This window comes from Sus scrofa, chromosome X, assembly GCF_000003025.6.
Source record: "Sus scrofa isolate TJ Tabasco breed Duroc chromosome X, Sscrofa11.1, whole genome shotgun sequence".
NCBI lineage: Eukaryota > Metazoa > Chordata > Mammalia > Artiodactyla > Suidae > Sus > Sus scrofa.
The window spans coordinates 42272301-42293781 of NC_010461.5; the positions used below are offsets into that span (position 1 = coordinate 42272301).

General features: G+C 42.4%; 1 protein-coding gene and 1 pseudogene across 7 annotated transcripts in view; one reads left to right on the plus strand and one right to left on the minus strand.

The window, feature by feature from the left end:
- ZNF81 (zinc finger protein 81) overlaps positions 1–21481 on the plus strand; it is a 125644-nt gene that overhangs the window by 25753 nt on the left and 78410 nt on the right. For 2 of the 7 annotated variants that reach the window (XM_021080389.1, XM_021080391.1), the window contains 3 exons: positions 438–542; positions 4194–4817; positions 12717–12959. In XM_021080389.1, coding sequence (XP_020936048.1) covers positions 12888–12959 — 72 coding nt within the window. In that variant the 5' untranslated portion in view covers positions 438–542; positions 4194–4817; positions 12717–12887. Of the gene's footprint in view, positions 1–400; positions 543–4193; positions 4818–12716; positions 12960–21481 lie in introns of all 7 variants that reach the window. The other 5 variants (XM_021080393.1, XM_021080392.1, XM_021080390.1 and 2 more) reach the window with 4 other exon arrangements.
- LOC110257783 lies at positions 7497–8669 on the minus strand (annotated as a pseudogene).

Below are 21481 nucleotides of genomic sequence, written 5' to 3' on the forward strand. Positions count from 1 at the left end.
TCATAATGTTTCACCTACTAAAGGAAGGCATGCAAGACAGGACTGATCAGAAGACCCGGGGAGTTCCCGTCATGGCTCGGTGGTTAACGAACTGGACTAGTATCCGTGAGGATGCGGGTTCGATCCCTGGTCTCCCTCAGTGGGTTAAGGATCCAGCGTTGCCGTGAGCTCTGGTGTAGGTAGGTCGCAGACGAGGCTGGGATCCCACTGGCTGTGGCTGTGGCCGGCAGCTGTATCTCCACGTGGCTGTGGCTGTGGCCGGCAGCTGTATCTCCGCTTCGACCCCTAGCCTGGGAACCTCCATATGCTGCAGGTGTGGCCCAAAAAAGACAAAAGACAAAAAAGAAAAAAAAAGAAAAAAGAAGATGACTGTGGATATCACTCTTTGCATCTACTGTAGGACAAGGAAGAGCTCATCATTACGTCATTCGTTGCAGATACGAAAATATTCTGACCTTGTGTTCTGCCTTGGCTTCAGCCAGATGCCCACAAAAATATGAGGATTCAAGACTGGGCCACTTCAGGATTCATGGCAGTCAGGGGTAATGTTTTAAAGGAAATTCATCTTCCTATTTAAAGTGGGACACCCCCAGCATTTACTACTCACACCACTCTGCTCTATCCACCCCCCTTAAGCAGTTATCATCTTTTAACAAACAATGCTTATTGCTTCTCTTTCAGGTTCACAAAGCTAGGGGATTTGGGGGCTATTTTGTTTGACCAAACATCAAGTAGCAAGAGCAGTGACTGGTGATCAATACATATTTGCTGAATGAACAAATACGGTCTTACATATGTAGATGTTCTCCCTCTCTAGTATTTCCTGCATTACTCATACCAAATCAATTTTCTAATTAGTCATGTCATCCAGAAATGGTTGCGGAGCCTTTTGGAGGGACTAGTTAATCTTTGAAGAACATGAATCCAAGAAAAGATACATACATGGTTGGGTCACTGCTGTACAGCAGAAATTGGCACAGTACTGTAAATCAACTATACTTTTTTGGGGTCTTTTTTTGTTTGTTTTGTTTTTATATAATGATTTTTATTTTTTTTTCCATTATAGCTGGTTTACAGTGTTCTGTCAGTTTTCTACTGTACAGCAAGGTGACCCAGTTACAGATACATGTAGAGATTCTTTTTTTCTCACATTATCATACTTCATCATAAGTGACTAGATATAGTTCCCAGTGCTACACAGCAGGATCTCATTGCTCATCTATCTTTTTTTTTTTTTTTTAAATTTAGGGCCACACCCAAGGCATATGGAGGTTCCCAGGTTAGGGGTCTAATGGGAACTGTAGCCGCCAGCCTAGGCCAGAGCCACAGCAACACGGGATCCAACCTGCATCTGTGACCTACACCACAGCTCATGGCAACTCCAGATCCTTAACCCGCTGAGCGAGGCCAGGGATTGAACCCTCGTCCTCGTGGATGCTAGTTGGGTTCGCTAATCTCTGAGCCATGACGGGACCCCCTAAATCAACTATACTTTAATAATAAAAAAGAATGCAGAAATGAATCCAGCGTATGTGTTTTGCTGCTCACCACATGTGTGGTAAAGATACTAAAAATAAATCAGTTGATCACACCACATATGTGAGAAGCAGAAATCACTGCACGAATAAATAAGCACACAGTAAATGAACAAGATCATTCCCAATAAAAAGGAAGGCTATGAAGAAAATGCAGGAAGGGCGAGGAGCTAGAGAGTTGTGGGGTAGGTCAGGGGAAAAACCCTCTGAAGAACAGACATCTGAGCAGCTGCATGGGTGGTGTGATGGAGTGAGCTTTGGAGCCAGAGCGCTTTTGGCAGAAGCCACAATACGTGTCAAGGCCCTGGAGCGCTTGCCTCCCTGCTCATCCCACCACTGGGTGGCATCTCTGGGCATCATCTTGCTAAATATTTTCTTACCCCTTTCAAGGAAGGGACAATACTTTTCTCCATGCAGACTTTTCTCTTTTTTTTCCTCCATGCAAACGTTCTCTTTTTTAAAAAATTATAGTTGATTTATAATGTGGTGCCAGTGTCTGCTGTACAGCAAAGTGATCAAGTCATACATATTTTTATTTTTTCTTATGTTATCTTCCATCATCATCTGTCCCAAGAGATTGGACACAGTGCCCTGTGCTGTCCAGTGGGACCTCACTGCTGATCCATTCTAAATGCAATAGTTTGCATCTACTGACCTCAAACTCCCCATCCATCCCACTCCCTCCCCCCGCCCCTTGGCAACCGCAAATCTGTTCTCCGTGTCTGTGAGTCCATTTCTGTTCTGTAGAGAGGTTCATCTGTGCCATACCTGATATCCTATGGTATCTGTCTTTCTCTTTCTGCCTTACTTCACTTAAAAAACCTCTAGTTGCATCCATGTTGCTGCAAATGGCATTAATTCGCTAATTTTTTTTAAATGTAGGGGCGGCAGATGGAGGTTCCCAGGCTAGGGTTCAAATCAGAGCTTCAGCTGCCATCCTACACCACAGCCACAGCAACACACACGGTATCCGAGCCGCATCTGCGACCTACACCACAGCTCACAATACCACCTGGCTCTTAACACACTGAGGAATCGAACCTGCAAACTAATGGATACTAGTTGGGTTCGTTTCTGCTGAGCCACAACAGGAACTCCACTGGTGACTTTGAACATCTCTTCATGTGTTTATTGGCTCTATCTTTCTTTCTTCTCTGCAATAGTCTATTAGTCTAATAGTACTATTATGACACATTAACAGTGATTCCTGGTGCTCTATGAGACATGTATTCATGCCAAAAGTGCTTTCACTGATCCTATTTCTTCTTTATTCATTCAAAACAAACAAACAAACAAACAAACAAAACCCCACCAGACCAGGGTTATAGGGGGCAGAAAGAAAATCTGGGATAATCAGGGTCCAACCCTCTAAGAAAGTAAAAATTAGCTCAGAGTATAAAAATCTGCTCTGCCATTCACAGGGCTGGGAGAACAGACACGGATAAAGTCAGATGGAAAGTGAACAGGAAACATTTCCCCCGGGGATGTCCTTCAGCCGTAACACCATAAAGAATTCCTATTTTGAGTGACTCCTGCTTTCTTAGTCACTGAGAAACTTTGTTCTCTGCAATCACAGACTATTAGAAATTGCTGCTTGAAGTGGTAGCAGTGCAAATAGAACATCCCACTCTTGCTGGAGATTCTAAGTCACTTAGCCACCAAAGAGCAGCTAAGATTTCCAACCCTGGTGCAGAGAGAAGGGGGCCCTAGACACAAAATTGTGTATCTTTCTCGTTTCCAAGGAAACAGGATTATGGGCTCACGTTACAGTCCACATACAGGCCTGCTTTGCTTTAAGTTTACAAACCACTGCTTCACTTACATTTAATCAGGACAGCACTGTTCCTCCGAATCCAATAATAACTCTGTTTTTTTTTTTTCCTTTGTTTAGTGATCTACCCCATGGTTTCTCTGGTATGTGGTCTCCCTCACTGACTGAAAGATCTATCAGACCACAAATTAGTCCCAGATGGTCTTAGGCTGATTGAAATAGGACACCCGTACATTCCAGAGTGTCAAACTGAAGCCCACAGGGGATGTGACAGAATGCGATCATCCAGCCAGTTCACACCTGAGCCCCTCAAAACTTCCCTTCCTCACCTGAGGATTCAGAAAAGGGCACAGAGCCTTCTTCCTCTGTCAGGAGGATTCCCTGGAGGAGGAGCTATCTGAACTTGATTTTGAACGTTAAGTAGGCATTCCCAGGTGAAGAGCAGCAGGATTTCTTCCCTTTCTGCCCCAGTGACATCTCCCAGAGGGCAGGGGAATCTCTCGCCCTTCCATACTGGAGGTGATAAGGGGTAACAAGCTGGTTGAAGGGCAGCATCAGTCTTGCCTTAAAGCTACACTTGGAAAGTAAGGGCATTACTGCTACATAGATTTTGCTTTATGAGAAAATAAAAATAATAAAGTTTCCTAAAGATATTTTTATTGACCTACTGCATTAGATTAAGGAAAAATAAAAAAAACCATTGGTACAAACTTTTATTCTAGCTGAGGTAGCTGGAGTGGGAGATAACGTAGGTTTGGGGAGCCACACCTCACAGCCAACCCCACAAGCCCAACAAAGGGGATTCTAACACTGACTTTTCCTCCCAGTGCTGTATCCTGGGTGGCCTTGCAGGTCCCTGATTTTTTTTTCCCTTTCTTTCTTTGCAGTATGTTCTAGGAGAGACCTGCAACCAGCTTGGCTTCTCCCCCCTCTTCTCATGCTGTGGTATCCGCCAAGAGATAAGAACCACGGGCACATCTGCGTTTTTCCAGAGGGCCCCTCAGCTTCTCTGAACGTTATGACACAGATCCACTGAGTACAGATCCAAAGACCCCTCCTCCAGGAAGCCTGCCCAGAGAAACTTCCCTACGCGAGCTCTCCAACACCTGCGAGACAGCGCCCCTGCTCCGCAAATGTGAGTTTAGAGACGTTTCATCCTCCGTACGGAATGGACACTCCTCCAACATGGCGGACCCCATAGGGAAGCACAACATGGGCGCGGCCATGTTCGGCGCTTGATAGCGCAGCCGAGGGCCACCGAAGGCCCCCCCTAAACACAGACTCCGTAACATCCCCATGTTGACGCTTGGCTGACCGCGGCTTCGAATGTGGTTTTGCGCGTGCGCAGGACCACGCCCCTTCGTGCGAAGTCCCAAACCCGGAGAAGGGGCGGTGCTAGGGGTGGTGACCGGAAGCAACTGCGGTTCTCAGCCGAGGTTTAGTAGTTGTTGTCAAGAGGATCTCGGTGCTGTGTACCGGAGGGATGCGGAGGTGATGGGGACTTGGGGAGGGTAAGTGTTGTGGAATTCTGTGTGGTCAGTGATGGAATCGGTTTTCTGAATGTAGTCGGATGACTCGCTCGTTGTTTTTTAGGCTTTCCTCTTTTCTCATATCAACATTAAGGTCCTAAAGTTCACTCTGAGACCCACAAGGTTTGGCGCATTATATCCCAAGTGTTTTTTTAGGAGTTGATCATTTTTATTTTGCCCATGAATTCTTTAGAAGTGCGTTTTCGTTTCACTAAAGTTTATCTTTTAAAGAGACTTCTAACCTTAGTTTTCTGTGGTCGGAAAAATGTCTACGTGAAGCTCATTTCTTGAAATCTGAGGGGGACTCATGGCCTAGTCCTTGGTGAATTTTTTAAAATAAAAGTTCCATGTATAATTCGAAAATAATATTTAGTCGTTTAGCTGTCAATTGTTTTCTACAAAATTTGTACTTTGTTGGGTTTGCTTATTCTGTTGCAGAGAAAGGAGTGATTAAGTTTCCACTGTGATGGTGATTTGCTCATTTCTCCTTCCTGCTGTCCATGATCCATTTTGAGTTAAGTTTTGTATAAAGTGTGAGACTTACTTAGATCGAGGTCCATTTATTTGAATGTCCAGTTACTCAAGCACCACTTGTCAAAAAGACTGTATTTCTTCCACTGACTTGTTCTGCACCTTTGTCTAAATTTGCCATACTTTTGTGGGGCCGTTTCTAGGTTCTCTGTTATGTTCCAGTGATCTATGTGTCTGTCCACTTTTATCAAGACTGTGTGTTGAATTTGTTAATACTGTATGAATTTATATGATCTTGTGATTTTTCTTCTTTAGCCTCTTAGTATGGGGGATTTTTGAATATTGAACCAGCCTTTCATTTCTGGAATAAACCGTACTTGGTTGTGGTGTATATTTCTTTTTTTTTTTTAATATATTACAGGAGAGATTAGTTAATATTTTTTTGAGGATTTTTGTGTCTAGGTTCATGAGAGATACTGGTCTATAGTTTTCTTTTTTTGTACTGTCTTTGGTTTTAGTATTAGGGTAATACTGTCCTCAATCAGTGAGTTAGGAAGTGTTCTCTTATTTTCTGGAAGATTGTGTAGAATTTTTTCTTTAAATGTTTGGTAGAATTCTCCAGTGAAACCATCTGGGCCTGGAAATTTTCTTTTGGAAGCTTTTTGATTGTGGCTTCAATTTCTGTAGTAGTTAAATGACTATTCAGGTTATCTATTTAATATCATTCTAGAGTATCTATGTATTTAATTGTGGCTAAGTTTGGGGGGGGTCCTCTGTTTTGTGAGGAATTGGACTGCTTCACCCACGTTTTTGAATTTATGTGCATAAAGTAGCTTGTGATATTTCTTTTTTTGTTTTTATTTTATATTGGGGTAGAGTTGATTTACAATGTTGTGTTAGTTTCAGGTGTACAGCAAAGGGATTCGGTTATACATACACACGTATCCATTCTTTTTCAGATTCTATTCCCATATAGGTTATTACAGACTCTTGAGTAGAGTTTCTTGTGCTAGTAGGTCCTTGTTACTTTTCTATTTTATGTATAGTAGTGTGTATATGTTAATCCCAGACTTCTCATTTATCCCTCCCCTTGTATTTCCCCTTTGGTTAACCATAAGTTTGTTTTTGAAGTCTGTGAGGCAGGTTTCTGTTTTGTAAATAAGTTCATTTTGTATCATTTAAAATTTTTTCTATATATAAGTGACATCATATGATATCTGTCATTCTCTTCTTATTTACTTTACTCAGTATGGTAGTCTTTAGGTCCATACATCTTGCTGCAAATGACATTATTTCATTCTTTTTAATGGCTGAGTAATATTCCATTTTATATATGTGCATCTTCTTTATCCATTCCTCTGATGATGGACATTGAGGCTGCGTTCATGTCTTGGGCTATTGTAAATCGTGTTTCAGTGGACATTGGGGTGCATGTTTCTTTATGAATTATGGTTTTCTCTGGATATATGCCCAGGAGTGGGATTGCTAGATTATACGATAGTTCTGTTTTTAGTTTTTTAAGGAGCCTCCGTACTGTTCTCCATAGTGGCTGTACCAATTTACAGTCCCACCAACAGGGTGGGTTTTCCATACCTTTCTAGCATTTATTGTTTGTAAACCTTTTTTTTTTTTTTTTCACTGCACCTGCAGCATGCACAAATTCCTGTGCCGGGAATCAAATCCATGCCACAGCATCGACACACCAGATCTTTAACCTGCTAGGCCATGAGGGAACTCCATTTGTAGACTTTCTGATGATGGCCATTTTGACTGGTGTGAAGTGATACCTCATGTAGTTTTGACTTCCATTTCTCTGATAATTAGTGAGGCTGAGCATCTTTTCATATGCTTTTTTGGCCATCTGTATATCTTTGGAGAAAGGTCTATTTAGATCTGCCCGCTTTTTGACTGGGTTGTTTGTTTTTTTGATAGGAAGCTGCATGAGCTGTTTGTACATTTTGGAGACTAATCACTGTTGGTCTCTTCGTTTGCAAATATTTTCTCCTATTCTGTGGGCTGTCTTTTTGTTTTGTTTATTATTTCCTTTGCCGTACAAAAGCTTTTAAGTTTAATTAGGCCCTGTTGGTTTATTTTTGTTTCTCTTTTCATTACTCTCGAAGGTGGATCCAAAAAGATAATGCTGCAATTTATGTCAGCGTGTTCAGCCTATGCTTTCCTCTGAGAGTTTTATAGTATCCGGCCTTACATTTAGGTCTTTAGTCCATTCTGAGTTAATTTTCGTGTTCCCTTTTCTTTTAATGGCTGGAGAATATATAGTTATATCTCCTATTTCATTTCTGATGCTGGTAATTTGTGTCTTCGCTCTTTTTATCTTTGTCAGTTTTGCTAGAGGATTATCAATTTTATCAATCTGTTTAAAAAACCAGCGTTTGGTTTCATTGGTTTTTCGCTCTTGTTTTTCTGTTCTCAATTCCATCGATTTCTGCTCTTACATTTATTACTTCCTTCTGCTTGCTTTGGGTTTACTTCGCTTTTCCTTTCATAGTATCTTGTGGTGGGAGCTTACCTTGTTGATTTAATACCTTAATTCTTTTCTAACATAGACATTTAGGATTATAAATTTCCCTCTCAACACTGCTTTATCTGCATCCCACAAATTTTGATGGGTAGTATTTTCATACATGTGTGTATCTATATCTGTTTTTTAACTGTTCTTTATCTCATTTGCTATGGAGTTATCTGTGACATTGGTCATTTTAAAGGACCAACTCTTAGTTTTATTTAAACTCTTATTATTATATTTATTTGATTTATTTAAGGTTTTTTAAAATTAATTACAACTTTCCTTTTTGGGGGGGTTGCTTAATTTTGTTTTTTTCTGCTTCTGATGTTTCAGGCTGAATATATAAGCTCTTGTTTTATTTACTAATGGTATGAAACATTTAATTTGTTGATCTTTGGGGGGAATTTGATACATCACCAATGTATGACAGCTGAGCCATTAATCTTGTGGCTTCATCAGCATTAACTGGTTCATTTTTATGGCACTGCTGAGGAATCAGCTGTTTCTGCAGACGTTCAAGAGAAAGGCCTTTTGAGAAATGTGCAAATTCCTTTTGTACATCTTTAAAAGCTTTTTTCACTCTATTAACTTTTTCATCACTGAAAATGTTTATCTTCTTAGGATTAGCGGTAACTGGTTTTGCTGTATTTTTAACCTTAAAGTTTTTGGGCTGGATATATGGAATACATTTTTGGACTTCTGCCCTCTTAGTTTGTTTTTGGCCATTGTTTTCAATACCCTTGTGCAGCTGCTTAAGCTCCAGGTGACACCATCTTCACCCGTTGTATCTATTTATGTATTTATTTATTTATTTAGCTTTTTGGGGAGAGGGGGGCCGCACCCACATCATATGGAGGTTCCCAGGCTAGAGATCGAATCGGAGCTGCAGCCGCCGGCCTATGCCATAGCCACAGCAGGGTGGGATCCGAGCCACACCTTCGACCTACACCACAGCTCACAACAATGCCAGATCTTTAACCCCCTGAGCGAGGCCAAGGACTGAACCTGCAAACTCATGGTTACTAGTCAGATTCGTTTCCGGTGTGCCACAATGGGAACTCCCTGTTATATATATTTTTAATGAAAAATAAAGCCATTCAAATCTATAAATTTCACTCTGTATACAACTTTAGTGCATTCCATGACTTCTGGTAAAAATCGTAGCGCTTCTGTATTGATTTCTAACCTTGATCCTGGGTTATTTAGGAAAGCGTTTCTTTTCTTTTAAAACAGATTTACTGGAGTTCCCGTCATGGCTCAGTGGTTAACAAATCCAACTAGGAACCATGAGGTTTTGGGTTCGATCCCTGGCCTCGCTCAGTGGGTTAAGGATCTGGCGTTGCCGTGGGCTGTAGTGTAGGTTGCAGATGTGGCTTGTATCCCGTGTTGCTGTGGCTGTGGTGTCGGCCGGTGGCTACAGCTCTGATTCGACCCCTAGCCTGGGAACCTCCATATGCCGTGGGAGCGGCCCAAGAAATGGCAAACAACAACAACAACAAAAAAAAACAGATTTACTTATCCAGATATCTATAACAGACTTATTTAGGCATATTCAATACCATAAAATTCACCATTTAAACCAAAACCAAAATCCAATGGTTTTTAATGCATTCACAGTGCTGTGCAATCATCACAATCTAATTTTAGAACATTTGCAACACCCCAGAAAGCAGGAGAGGGAGCGAGAGGGAGACACGTATTAGCAGACATTCGCCATTCCTGTCACCCCACACTTTCAGCCCTAGGCAAGTTCTAATCAGTTTTCGGTCTCTATATATTTGCCTATTTTGGACATTTTATATAAACGGAATCATGAAATATATGGTCCTTTGTGACTGTCTTCTTACATGTAACAGAATGATTTCAAGGTTCATTCATGTTATATATAAGCATGTGTGGGTACTTATTTTTTATCGCCCAATAATATTCCTTTTTTTTTTTTTTTAAGGGCTGTGCCTGTGGCATATGGAGCTTCACAGGCTAGGGGTTGAACTGGAGCTGCAGCTGCTTGCCTGCACCGCAGCCATAGCAATGTGGGATCTGAGCTGTGTCTGCAGCCTACACCACAGCTCATGGCAACACTGGATCCTGAACACACTGAGTGGGGCCAGGGATTGAACCTATATCCTCATGGATTCTAGTTGGGTTTGTGATCTCTGAGCCACAGTGGGCACTCCCCATATCTGTTCATCATTTGATGGAAACCACACGTTTTGTTTGCCTGTCCTCTTTATCAGTTGATGAATATTTAAGTGGTTTCCACTTTTTGGCTACTATGAATAATGCTGCTGTGAATATTTGTGTACACGTTTTGTTTGTTTGTTTGTTTTCGGCCACACCTACAGCATGTGGAATTTCCCGGGCCAGGGATCGATTCGTGTACACCTTTTGCAGTGGATGTGTGTTTTTATTTCTCTTGGTAGAGACCTAGGGGTGGAATTGCTGGAGCATATGATGACTTTATGGGTAGCATTTTGAGGAACTGCCATCCTGTTTTCCAGAATGGCCGCACCGTTTTACAATTCTCCCAGCAGTGTATGAGAGCTCAGATTTATTCACACCTCATCAACACTCGATACTGTCTTTTTTGTTTTAAGCCATCCTAATGGATATGGCCTCCTACTGAATGGAACATTTTTGGTTTTGATTGTATTTCTCTAAGGACTACTGATGTCGAGCATTGTATACTATGACCAGAGAATATAGCTTGTCAATTCCCAACATTAAAACGTCTACCAGATCTTCTTTTGGGACACATTCTTTCTTTCTTTATTTTGCTTTTTCGGGCCACACCCACGGCATGTGGAAGTTCCCAGGCTAGGGGCTGAATCCGAGCTGCAGCTGCTGGCCTACACCACAGCCACAGCAACACCAGATCTGAGCCGCGTCGGCGACCTAGACCACAGCTCGGGCAACGCTGGATCCTTAACCTACTGAGCGAGGCCAGGGATCGAACCTACATCCTCATGGATACTAGTTGAATTCGTTTCCACTGAGCCATAACAGGAACTCCCTCATCCCATGTTTTACTTCTGTTGTCTTAAGTTCCTCTTCTTTTTTTGCCATTTTCTTGGGCCGCTCCCGTGGCATATGGAGGTTCCCAGGCTAGGGATCTAGGAGCTGTGGCCACCAGCCTACACGACAGCCACAGCTATGTGGGATCCGAGCCGCCTCTGCCATCTACACCACAGTTCACGGCAACGCCGGATCCTTAACCCACTGAGCAAGGCCAGGAATCGAACCCGCAACCTTATGGTTCCTAATCGGATTTGTTAACCACTGAGCCATGACGAGAACTCCAAGTTCGTCTTCATTGTGTATGATATTTTCCCTTTCCCAACAAGAATGACTTAATCTGTAGTGCCTGTATTAGTTGATCATGATGAAATTGCACCTTGGCTTAGACCTAGAGACAACCTTCCCTCCCTAGTTCCCTCAACAGGAGAAGCAGTTTTTACCTCTGGATGTTTTTGGGGTAATTAAAATTTTAGTCCCAGGCTATTAGTATTTTCCTCATGACATCTCTCTTCTGCTTAAAGAAATTTACTTGACATTTTTATTCCAAATTATAGTCCTGATTTCAGCATCCATTGAATAGAACTGCATTTATTTTGAGCCTCTCACTTAAAAGGTACCATGTGAGAGTTCCCTTCGTGGCTCAGAGGTTAACAACCCGACTAGTATCCATGAGGATGTGGGTTCGATCCCTGGCCTCGCTCAGTGGGTTAAGGATCTGGCATTGCCATGAGCTATGGTGTAAGTTGCAGATGAGGCTCAGAGCTGGTGTTGCTGTGGCTGTGGTGTAGGCCAATGGCTACAGCTCTGATTCGACCCCTGGCCTGGGAACTTCCACATGCCGTGGGTGCTACCCTAAAAAGACAAAAAAATAAAAATAAAAATAAAAAAGCAAAATGTACCATGTGATGTACCATTGAGAATGTGAACTTTGAAGCCAGCTGTTTCTGTATGCATAAAATGAAATAATAATAATTACAGCAACCATAGATGACAGGATTGGTGTACAAATTAAATGAGGTACCTCCTTCTGCACATTACATGATTCCTTGTAGTAACAATACTTGCTAATATGAATTAAATGTTTACCTGGGCCATTGTAGTTTTGAGTGTCTTAAAAACATCATCATTTAATTTTCACAATCCCTTGTGATAAATAGTTTTAATTCGTTTTGGAAAAAACCAGAAGAAACATTTTCGTATTCCTATAGCTAGAAGTTGCAAAGCTAGAATTTAAATCTTTATTAATTTTAGTCTAGATCTCATGGTCTCATTCATATTCCTTTTTTTTGGGGGGGGGGCTACCCTATGACATATAGAGTTCCGGGTCAGGGGTCCGATCTAAGCCACAGTTGTGGTCTACACCGCGTGTGTGACCAAGTCAAATCCTTTAACTCACTGTGCCAGGCCGGAGATCAAACCTGTGTCCTGGCACTGCAGAGACACTGCTGATCCCGTTGTGACACAGCAGGAGCCCCTCATATTCCTTTTTTTTTTTTTGTCTTTTTTAGGGCCACACCCATGGCATGTGGAGGTTCCCAGGCTAGGGGGCTGAATCAGAGCTGTAGCCACCGGCCTACACCACAGCCACAGCCACGCCAGATCCGAGACCAGATCTGTGACCTACACCACAGGTCATGTCAATGCCGGATCCGTAACCCCTGAACAAGGCCAGGGATTGAACCTGTGTCCTCATGGATACCCATCAGATTCGTTTCCACAGAGCCACGCCAAGAACTCCTCATATTCCATTTTGATAACCAGAACAGGTGTGTAACGTGGCTTTGTCTATTCCACGGTATCCAGTGCCCTCAGGAAGAGTTTATGGGGTGAATGCCGAGTGCCTGACCATGTGGACCCTGTCTTTCCAGGTTTCTTGGCGTCTCTGTGGAGCCCCTGGGCCAGACCCTGTAGTCAAGGCTGCAGGATCTTCCTTCTGGCCCCAGCAGCTCTGGTGAGTCCACCAACTCTCCCGGCCTTGGGCTCCAGGGAAGAAAGGAGTCTTCTGCAAGAAAGCCCAAGCACTGAGGCCCAGCAAGAAGATGCCAGCCCACCGGAGCTCTCATGGGCCTTCCCTGGCCCTAACTACGGGGGCACCTGACAGCTCCTGCGAGGTAAAGAGGAGGAAGAGGTGCCTCGGGGTAGGAATTCATCCAGAATGAAAGATAGTATCTCATTATTCTAATTTGTATGACTTTTTTTTAAAAAAAAAAAAACCAGGCAGCATAATCAGGGGATTTTTATTGGTTAATTCATTTCCCTTATGTGAATTTTCTTCTCTCCACTGCTGATTTGTTTTAGCTTATGGATTTGAAAACAGGTTTTTTTTTTTTTTTTAAAGTATGAAGGTTGATAACCCTTTTATCATTCTTGTCTATTTTTTAGGAATATCTCTTGCCACTTTGTAATTTGAAATAATTTCTAGTTTTATTCACAAGGGGCAAAAGATAACAAATCGTTCTCTAAGTCTTCTTAAAACAATGCCCCCTCCCTGCTTTGTTTCGCCTAGATTCTAGCTCCCTAGAAGCAAGGCTTCATAATCTTTTTAATGGATTCTTTTTCTTTCTTTCTTTTCTTTCTTTCTTTTTTTTTTTTTTTTTAGTTTTGGATATTATCTATTGACTTTCCACTCTGGAAGGCCGAGATTTAGATTTTCCGTGCAGCCCCTACTCACGTACACACTAACCTCTAGTTTTACGTCTAGTTGTCACTGTTTTGATCAGCTCTGCCATCAGTGTTTATTCCTGTGACTGTTTATAGTTGAATCATGTAGTATTCATGCTGTGATTACTATTTTTTGCAGAACTTTTTCTTTTCCCTAGAATTAGTAATTTTCTGCTTTAGTCATTTCTTCGCTTTACTCCCTCTCTCTCTCTATATATATATCTATATCTCAGAAATTTGACTCCAAATTCTTTCCAGTTGTTTAAATCTCTTCTCTGTATATTATTCAAACATACTAGGTGATAATCATAACGACCGTAATTATAAACACTCTTATAATGTTTACTCTGTGTCCGGCACTGTTACACCCACACTGCATATACTAACTCATCTTCATAACAACCTCAAGCAGTAGATGGCATTGCTAGTCCCATTTTATAGAGGGGGAAACTGGGGCATAGAGAAAAAGCATCGGGCCCACATTAACACAGCTAGTACCAAGGGTTTGCTGTCTCAGCTCGGGGCATCTGTATCTTCTCTTTGAAGAAATCTCTCCTGGACCTTGTTGCCTTGCTGAAAGGCTGGTCTGGTTGCTCTCTCAGCTCCACACACAGCTGTGACCTCGGTGTCTTCTGTTTGCCATCCTCCAGGAAATCCCGTGTCCTCAGGGGTACTCGTCGGGCTCGTGACCGCTGAGCCACAATCGGAACTCCCAGCCTATCTTTTAAAAAATATTTTAGGGCGTTCCCGTCGTGGCGCAGTGGTTAACGAATCCGACTAGGAACCATGAGGTTGCGGGTTCGATCCCTGGCCTTGCCCAGTGGGTTAAGGATCTGGCATTGCCGTGAGCTGTGGTGTAGGTGGCAGAGGCGGCTCGGATCCCGCGTTGCTGTGGCTCTGGTGTAGGCTGGCAGCTACAGCTCTGATTTGACTTCTAGCCTGGGAACCTCCATATGCCGTGAGAGCGGCCCAAGAAATGGCAAAAAGACAAAAAAAATTAAAAAATATTTTAAAATATAACCTATATACAGAAAAGGATGCACAACAGATATGTCCAGCTTGATGTTTTTTCACTGTGTAACTCTAGAAAGTATCCATAGTCAGCATTCCCTAATCACCCTACTCCCAAAGATAAGAACTCTCCTGACTTTTATGATAATTGCTTCCACCGAGAAGAAAATCACCAGCCACAGAGTGTGAGAAGAGGTAGACAGTAGAGGACTTAATACTCAGGATGTATAAAGGACGACAAAACAATAAACAAAAGCAGACCACCCGGTAGCCAGAGGCCTTACTTGAATAGTTATGTAACAGAAGATGATAACGGAATGGCTAATAACACCTGCCACGGAACTCCATCTCACTAGTCATAGGGAAATGCAAAAGTTAAACCACAATGTAATACCACTCCACTCCCACCGAAATGGCTACAACGGAGAAGCCCGGACAACGAAGCGTTAGCAAGGATAAGGGGCCATATCAACAGCTCACATACTCATTTCAGCACAGATAGCTGCTGATATATTAGCTCCTATCAGCAGGTCATGTGCCGCTGGTGGGAGTGTAAATTGGCACAGTCTCTTTGGAAAACAATTTTAGCCTTCTTCATCAAAGCATCGTATGAGATGACAGTTCTAGGAAAATCCTCAAGAGCAATCCTTGGCTCAGGTACCAGGATGCATGTATAAATGCTCCCTGTAGCATTGCTTATAACAGCCAGAAACCAGAAATAACTTAAATGTCTGTCGGTAGTAGAAGGGACACGTACACTGAACAGAATGTTGAATGAAAGAAACCAGGCACAAAAGAATTCGTATTGTTTCGATTTATGTAAAGTTTCAAGACAAGCAAAACAAAACCATGTTGCGTAGGGATGTATGGTTAAGTAGTGAAACTTTTTTTTTTATTAATTTTTTTTATCAGGAGTCCCCATTGTGGCTCAGTGGAAACAAACCCGACTAGTATCCATGAGGATGCAGGTTCGATCCCTGGCCTCACTCACTGGGTTAAGGATCCGGCATTACTGTGAGCTGTGGTGTAGGTCGCATACACAGCTCAGATGTGGCATTGCTGTGGCTGTGGTGTAGGCCGGCAGCCACAACTCTGATTCAGCTCCTAGCCTGGGAACTTCCATATGCCACAGGTGTGGCCCTAAAAAAAAAGAATAATAAATTTTTAAAAATAATGAAAAAACAAAGTAAAAAAATTTTTTTTTGGTCACGCCCGTGGCAGGCAGACATTCCCAGGCCAGGGATTGAACCTTTGCCACAGCAGCGACCCGAGCCGTAGCAGTGCTGATGACAGGTCCTTAACCCACTGTACCACTAGGGAACTCCTAGGTGGTAAAACTTGAAAGCAAGTGCTTACCAACAGAGGCAGGAGAGTGCTTTCCATGACTGATGGGGAGGCCGGGAGAAGGAGGGAAAGAGGCATGAGGAAGCCTTCTGGGCTAAGTGCTGGCAACATTCTGTTTCCAGACCAGGGTGGAAATTAGGGAGGTATTTGCCTGGAATTATTAGTTAAGCCAAATATTTATGTGTCATATTTTTCTACATGAGTATTATATTTCATAAAAATCTTTTGAAAAGGAAAATATATGCTTTGCAGTTTTGAGCCCAGTCCACCATATAACCTTTCCAAAAGCAGCAACACACATACACACACAGGAGTTCCTGTTGTGGCTCAGCAGGTTAAGGACCTGACATAGTCTCTGTGAGGATATGGATTCGATCCACTGGCCTCCGTCAGTGGGTTAAGGATCCAGCATTGCCACAAGCTGCAGTGTAGGTTGCATATGTGGCTTAGATCTGGTGTTGCCATGGCTGCGGTGTAGGCTGGCAGCTGCAGCTCCGATTCAACCCCTGGCCTGGGAACCTCCATATCCTGCAGGTGTGGCCATGAAAAGAAAAACAGCAAAAGAGAAAACCATACACACATACATGCTCTATCCATTTTTAAACTTCCAACACTTTTTTCCTTTAACAATGAAGCTTGGTGATCATTAAATGTCAGTAGACATAAAGAGTTGCTTCATTCTTTTTAAAGGCTGAATCTTATTCCCTTATATGGTTATACCACATTAGCTGGCCCCCGTTAAAAGATGTTTCAGATATTTCCAACCTTTTTGCTATCACAAACAGAGCTGTAGTGAAAATCCTTGTACATAAAGGAGTATGTTTATAGAGAAAATTCTGCAAGTGTAATTCTCAGGACAAGCAATATATATGCATTTTCATTTTTGATCCATATAGCAAACTGACCTTCTTGGTGGGTCATATCAGTTGTATAAGAATGCCTGTTTTGGAGTTCCCATCCTGCCGCAGTGGAAACACATCCTACTAGGAACCATGAGGTTGCGGGTTCGATCCCTGGCCTCGCTCCGTGGGTTACGGATCCGGCGTTGCGGTGAGCTATGGTGTAGGTTGCAGACATAGCTTGGATCTGGCGTTGCTGTGGCTCTGGCGTAGGCCGGCGGCTGCATCTCCAACTTGACCCCCAGTCTGAGAACCTCCATATGCCACAGGTGTGGCCCTAAAAAGGCAAAAAAAATTTTTTAGGGGTATACATTCAGTCCATAACAGAGGTGAATGATTTTAAACAGAGGTGGCCTATTTTAAAGTTTAGGCAGTGAAGCAAAACTTGCAGGTAGAGGGAAAATGAGAGATTTGAATGCTTTTATGTCTTCCATTCCTGTATCCATGGACTTTCCTTCCTGTTTGAAAGACTCGAACTCTCCCCTGAGCCCCTCCCCCTCTCCTCCAGGTGGCTCCTCTGTTTCCTATGGCATCACCTTTCCCCTTCTGTCCTGGTACCTGCCCAAAGCATATAACACGCAGTAGTATTTTCCATCTCCAAGCATCCTTCCTTGACCCCCAGTGCCCTGACAGCTAGGGTGTTTCACCAGATAAGTAGTTCCTGCAAGTTCAGGGACAAAACCAGCTGTGTATGCTTAATGTCTTCTGCTGCTGGTTGGGTTTCAGGCCAGGAACTTGCTTCCTCAAAGTGGGGTTGGGGGTCGGGATCCCTCCCCCTGCAGCTCTCCCTTGCTCTTCTATGCAGGTCCTAAGAGTCTTAGTTGAACCAGCTCCCTAGCCCTCAGCTCTTTCCTTATTATGCTCGAAGCTCCCATTCCCACTCCATATTCGACATCCTGGCCAGAATCTTACCTTCCTGAGGGTCTGTTATACTTTCTGTTTAATGTTTTCTTTCAAAATCCTGACAAAAGAGAATTGGCTGATTATAGATCAGTCTCACTTGTTAATAGCAATGGAGCAATTATAAATGAAATACGTATCATCCATCAGAATCCAGCAGTGCCTTTAAAAAGCAATTATTCTGAGCACATGGTTCGGCATTACGAAATCTCTATATAATCCATCATGTTAACATAGCATCCGAGAGGTGTGATTTGATAAAAGTCAACATCCAGTCTTGATTTTAAGACGTATCAAGGTCGAGCATCCCACCCTTCCATTCCTTCCCCAGACTCACCCTAGGGATGGTCGATGAAGCAATGGGGGTTCATTAATGACATCCAGGTTCTTCATTTTGGATCATCTTTTTATCTCTGTAAATTGTCCTCCTTTGTCTTGTTGAATCCTTTCCCACAATTCTCCTCTTCCTGGTATTAAAATGGAGACCTTGGCTTCCTTTCTCTTGGCACTTCTTATACCTTTATAAAGTATCTTCCTTTGTCTTGTTTCCTTCTTTTGTCCAAGAATTCTCCTCTGCCTCGAAGGGAGACCTTGCTTCCTTTCTCCCAGCGTTTTCTGATACACCCTTGCTCATCCTTTTTACCTTCGTCATTCTGTGAGTCTTTGTGAATTCTTAAAAATTATTTTGTTGAAGTGTCATTGATTTACAATGTCGTGTTGACTGATGTTCTACAGCAAAGTGAGTCAGTTATACATATATATACATTCTTTTTCATGTTCTTTTCCAATATGGTGTATCACAAGATATGTGAATGTAGGAGGGATGGATTGGGGGTTTTTGATACAACACATGAAAGATGTGTTTAATGTTCTGCCTGCTAGTTGTTAATACTTCTTTGTTATATCATTCACGACATGCTCTATTTTGCCATGTTTTGTGTTCCTTCTGATGATTTGGAGTGGTTGGATTCTTTTTTGGTTCTTTAAGTGGATACCTTTGTAACGTTAACTTTATAAAATATAATTAATGTTCTAGGTGTTAAAACCATCTATTAACTGACAAGGTTTGTATACTACTATTTCCTTTTATTTGTTGTAAGTTTTCCTTGAACCCTATATTTGAGGGCTCGCCTGTTCCATTAGTTTGGGTTAATTCTTTAGGGACACAAATTATATGTATATTGAATTTCATCTTTTCCACGTGTCTGTTATTTTTTTCTCCATTATACTTTTAAATCTTTGTTCATTTCCACTTTATTTTGTTTGCGGGTCATGATCCTCTCTTGGCCCCCTGTTATTTTGGCAGGAACTGTGAAAGATTTCATTTCTGTATCATGGTTTGTTTTACCACTTTTTTTTTTTATTGAGGTTGGCCAGCATATGACAAAAAATTTTCAGAGTGCTTAAGCAAGTTTCTTTTCAAAGCCGATTACTGCAGACTAGAATCCAAATGAGGTCCACACATTGCATTTTGTTCCTATGTCTGTCAAGAACAGTGAAGGGTCTGAGATTTTATACTGCTTGCAAGCTAACAAGTGGGCCTGTCTCAGTGGCCTGGATCCTGGCAGAAGACACGAGGCTCCTGGGCTGGAGAAAAAGGACTTTAGTACTTAAGGCAATAGAAGCCTGAGTCTTAACCTGTTCCCTGAGTCCCAGTTCCTGCAGGGTGACATGAAGAAGGCCAGCTGACACCCGCACACACAATAGGTTGCTGAGATTACCCAAATCTTTTATAATGAGCAGTAAGCAAATATGTCCTTTACTCTGGAGGGAGGTCTAGTATGTTTCAAGGCTGCTTGCTGTGCCAACATCCTTGAAAAAATGGTCCAGAGAAAAGGGCAGTCAGTGCCTGCACTCACAAGATGCACAGAGACATGAGAGACCCATGGAGAATTGTCTCCCAGCAACATCCACCGCTTGTTTGTACACTGCCTTGCCTTTCTGCAAATGTTCCCATGCCTACACTCTTCCATTGGCCACTTTGATTAATCATCTGACAGAGGCTAGGGCCAAATTTATTATCTCACACAGCACTTAATTAAAGCTATTATCACCAGGGCTCCCAGTGGCAGAATAAGGCCGATCCACAGTATTTTGCTCAACCGTGACCTCTGGGGTTCCAGACGCAATCAGCTGAGCAAATCCTATAAGCCATCATGGCTTATCTTACAAAGCCAGGTGCTCTTCTCGCAGTTTCTATACTGGCCTTTCCACTCAGCCTGAGACACAAATCCAAGTACAGCAGGATGTATTAACAATTGCACAGATTCTGCCTTGGCCTGTAAGCTGATCAGAATGCCTTCCAGGACCAAGCTAGCATGGCCAATCACAATCAAGGACAGATTTCCTACCACCTTTTCTATTTTTTTTTCTCTTTATGGCCCCATCTGTGGCATATGGAAGTTCCCAGGTTGAATGGGACTAGCAATTGCTGGCCTATGCCACAGCCACAGCAACAGAGCAGCATCTGGAACCTATGCCACATCTTGTGGCAATGCCAGATCCTTAACCCACTGAGCGAGGCCAGGGATCGATCCCACATCCTCCTGGACACTATGTCGGGTTCTTAACACACTGAGTCACAACGGGAACTCCAGCTTACCACCTTTTCTAATTGGATGATCGTTATCATAGGAGTAACTGCTCTTAGGGTATTGTAAATAACAAGCCATTTCTCCCTCTAGGAAGCTCCTCCTAGCAACCAAAGGTGGCCTCTTTTAGAGTCATTTAAGGGCGCCCTGAACCACTGGTCCCCACCTTAAACATTTGCAGGTCACTTATGACCACCCCTGAGATGCAAATCACCATGTTTTTTTGGGGGGGTCGGAGGAGGCAAGGTAATACCTGGCCACATAGGAATACGATCTCTGGATGCCCCCCAGAAGAAAGTGTTGTTTACAGGTGGTAGGGCCCCCTAAGTAGGACCCACAGCAGTCATGGGACACAAGTTCAGGATGCCTTTGATGTGGCCTCTCAGCCAGCTGATATCTTTAACTATTAAAGACAAAACTGAATAAGAAAGGACATCTCTCTATTGTAGTTGAGAGAGCACCCCAGATCTGAAGATCAGACTGTCAGCTGGGTCCTTTGGCCTTGGACCTGACTTCCACAGGGAGGAGTGGACAAGTTACAGTGGGAGATTTATAGGTGGGATTGTTTCTGCCTTCAGAGGATGTCTCAGCTGAAAAGACAGTGTTTGTCTCTGTGTCCAGCTCATTCAAGGGGCTCGCATTTCTTTTTTTTTTTTTTTTAAATAAAGGTGGTTCACTTTAACTTTTATTTTTCCCATGAAAAACAGGGACAAGATGTGAGTTCCTCTTTTTCCTTTTTTTCTTTCTTTCTTTTTTCTTAAATTTAGCAAGGTCTGGCTGCATCCTTCTTTTTTAAAAAATTTTATTGGAATATAGCTGACATACAAAGTTGTGTTAATTTCAGGCACACAGCAAAGTAAATCAGTTATATATGTATACATACATCCATTCCTTTTCAGATTCTTTTCCCATATTGGTTATTACACAGTATTGAGTAAATTTCCCTGTGCTGTGCAGTAGGCCCTTGTTACCCATCTATTTTATATATAATAGTATATATTTATCAATCCCAACCCCCTAATTTATCCCTCCCCCCCCCCCCCCGCATTTCCCCTTTGGTAAAAGTTTGTTTTCAAAATCTTTGACTCTATTTCTGTTTTGTAAGTTCTGTTGTATCAATTTTATTAGATTCCACATATTAGGGATCTCATATGATATTCATCTTTCTCTGACTTACCTCACTTAGTATGATAATTTCTTGATCCATCCATATTACTGCAAATGGCA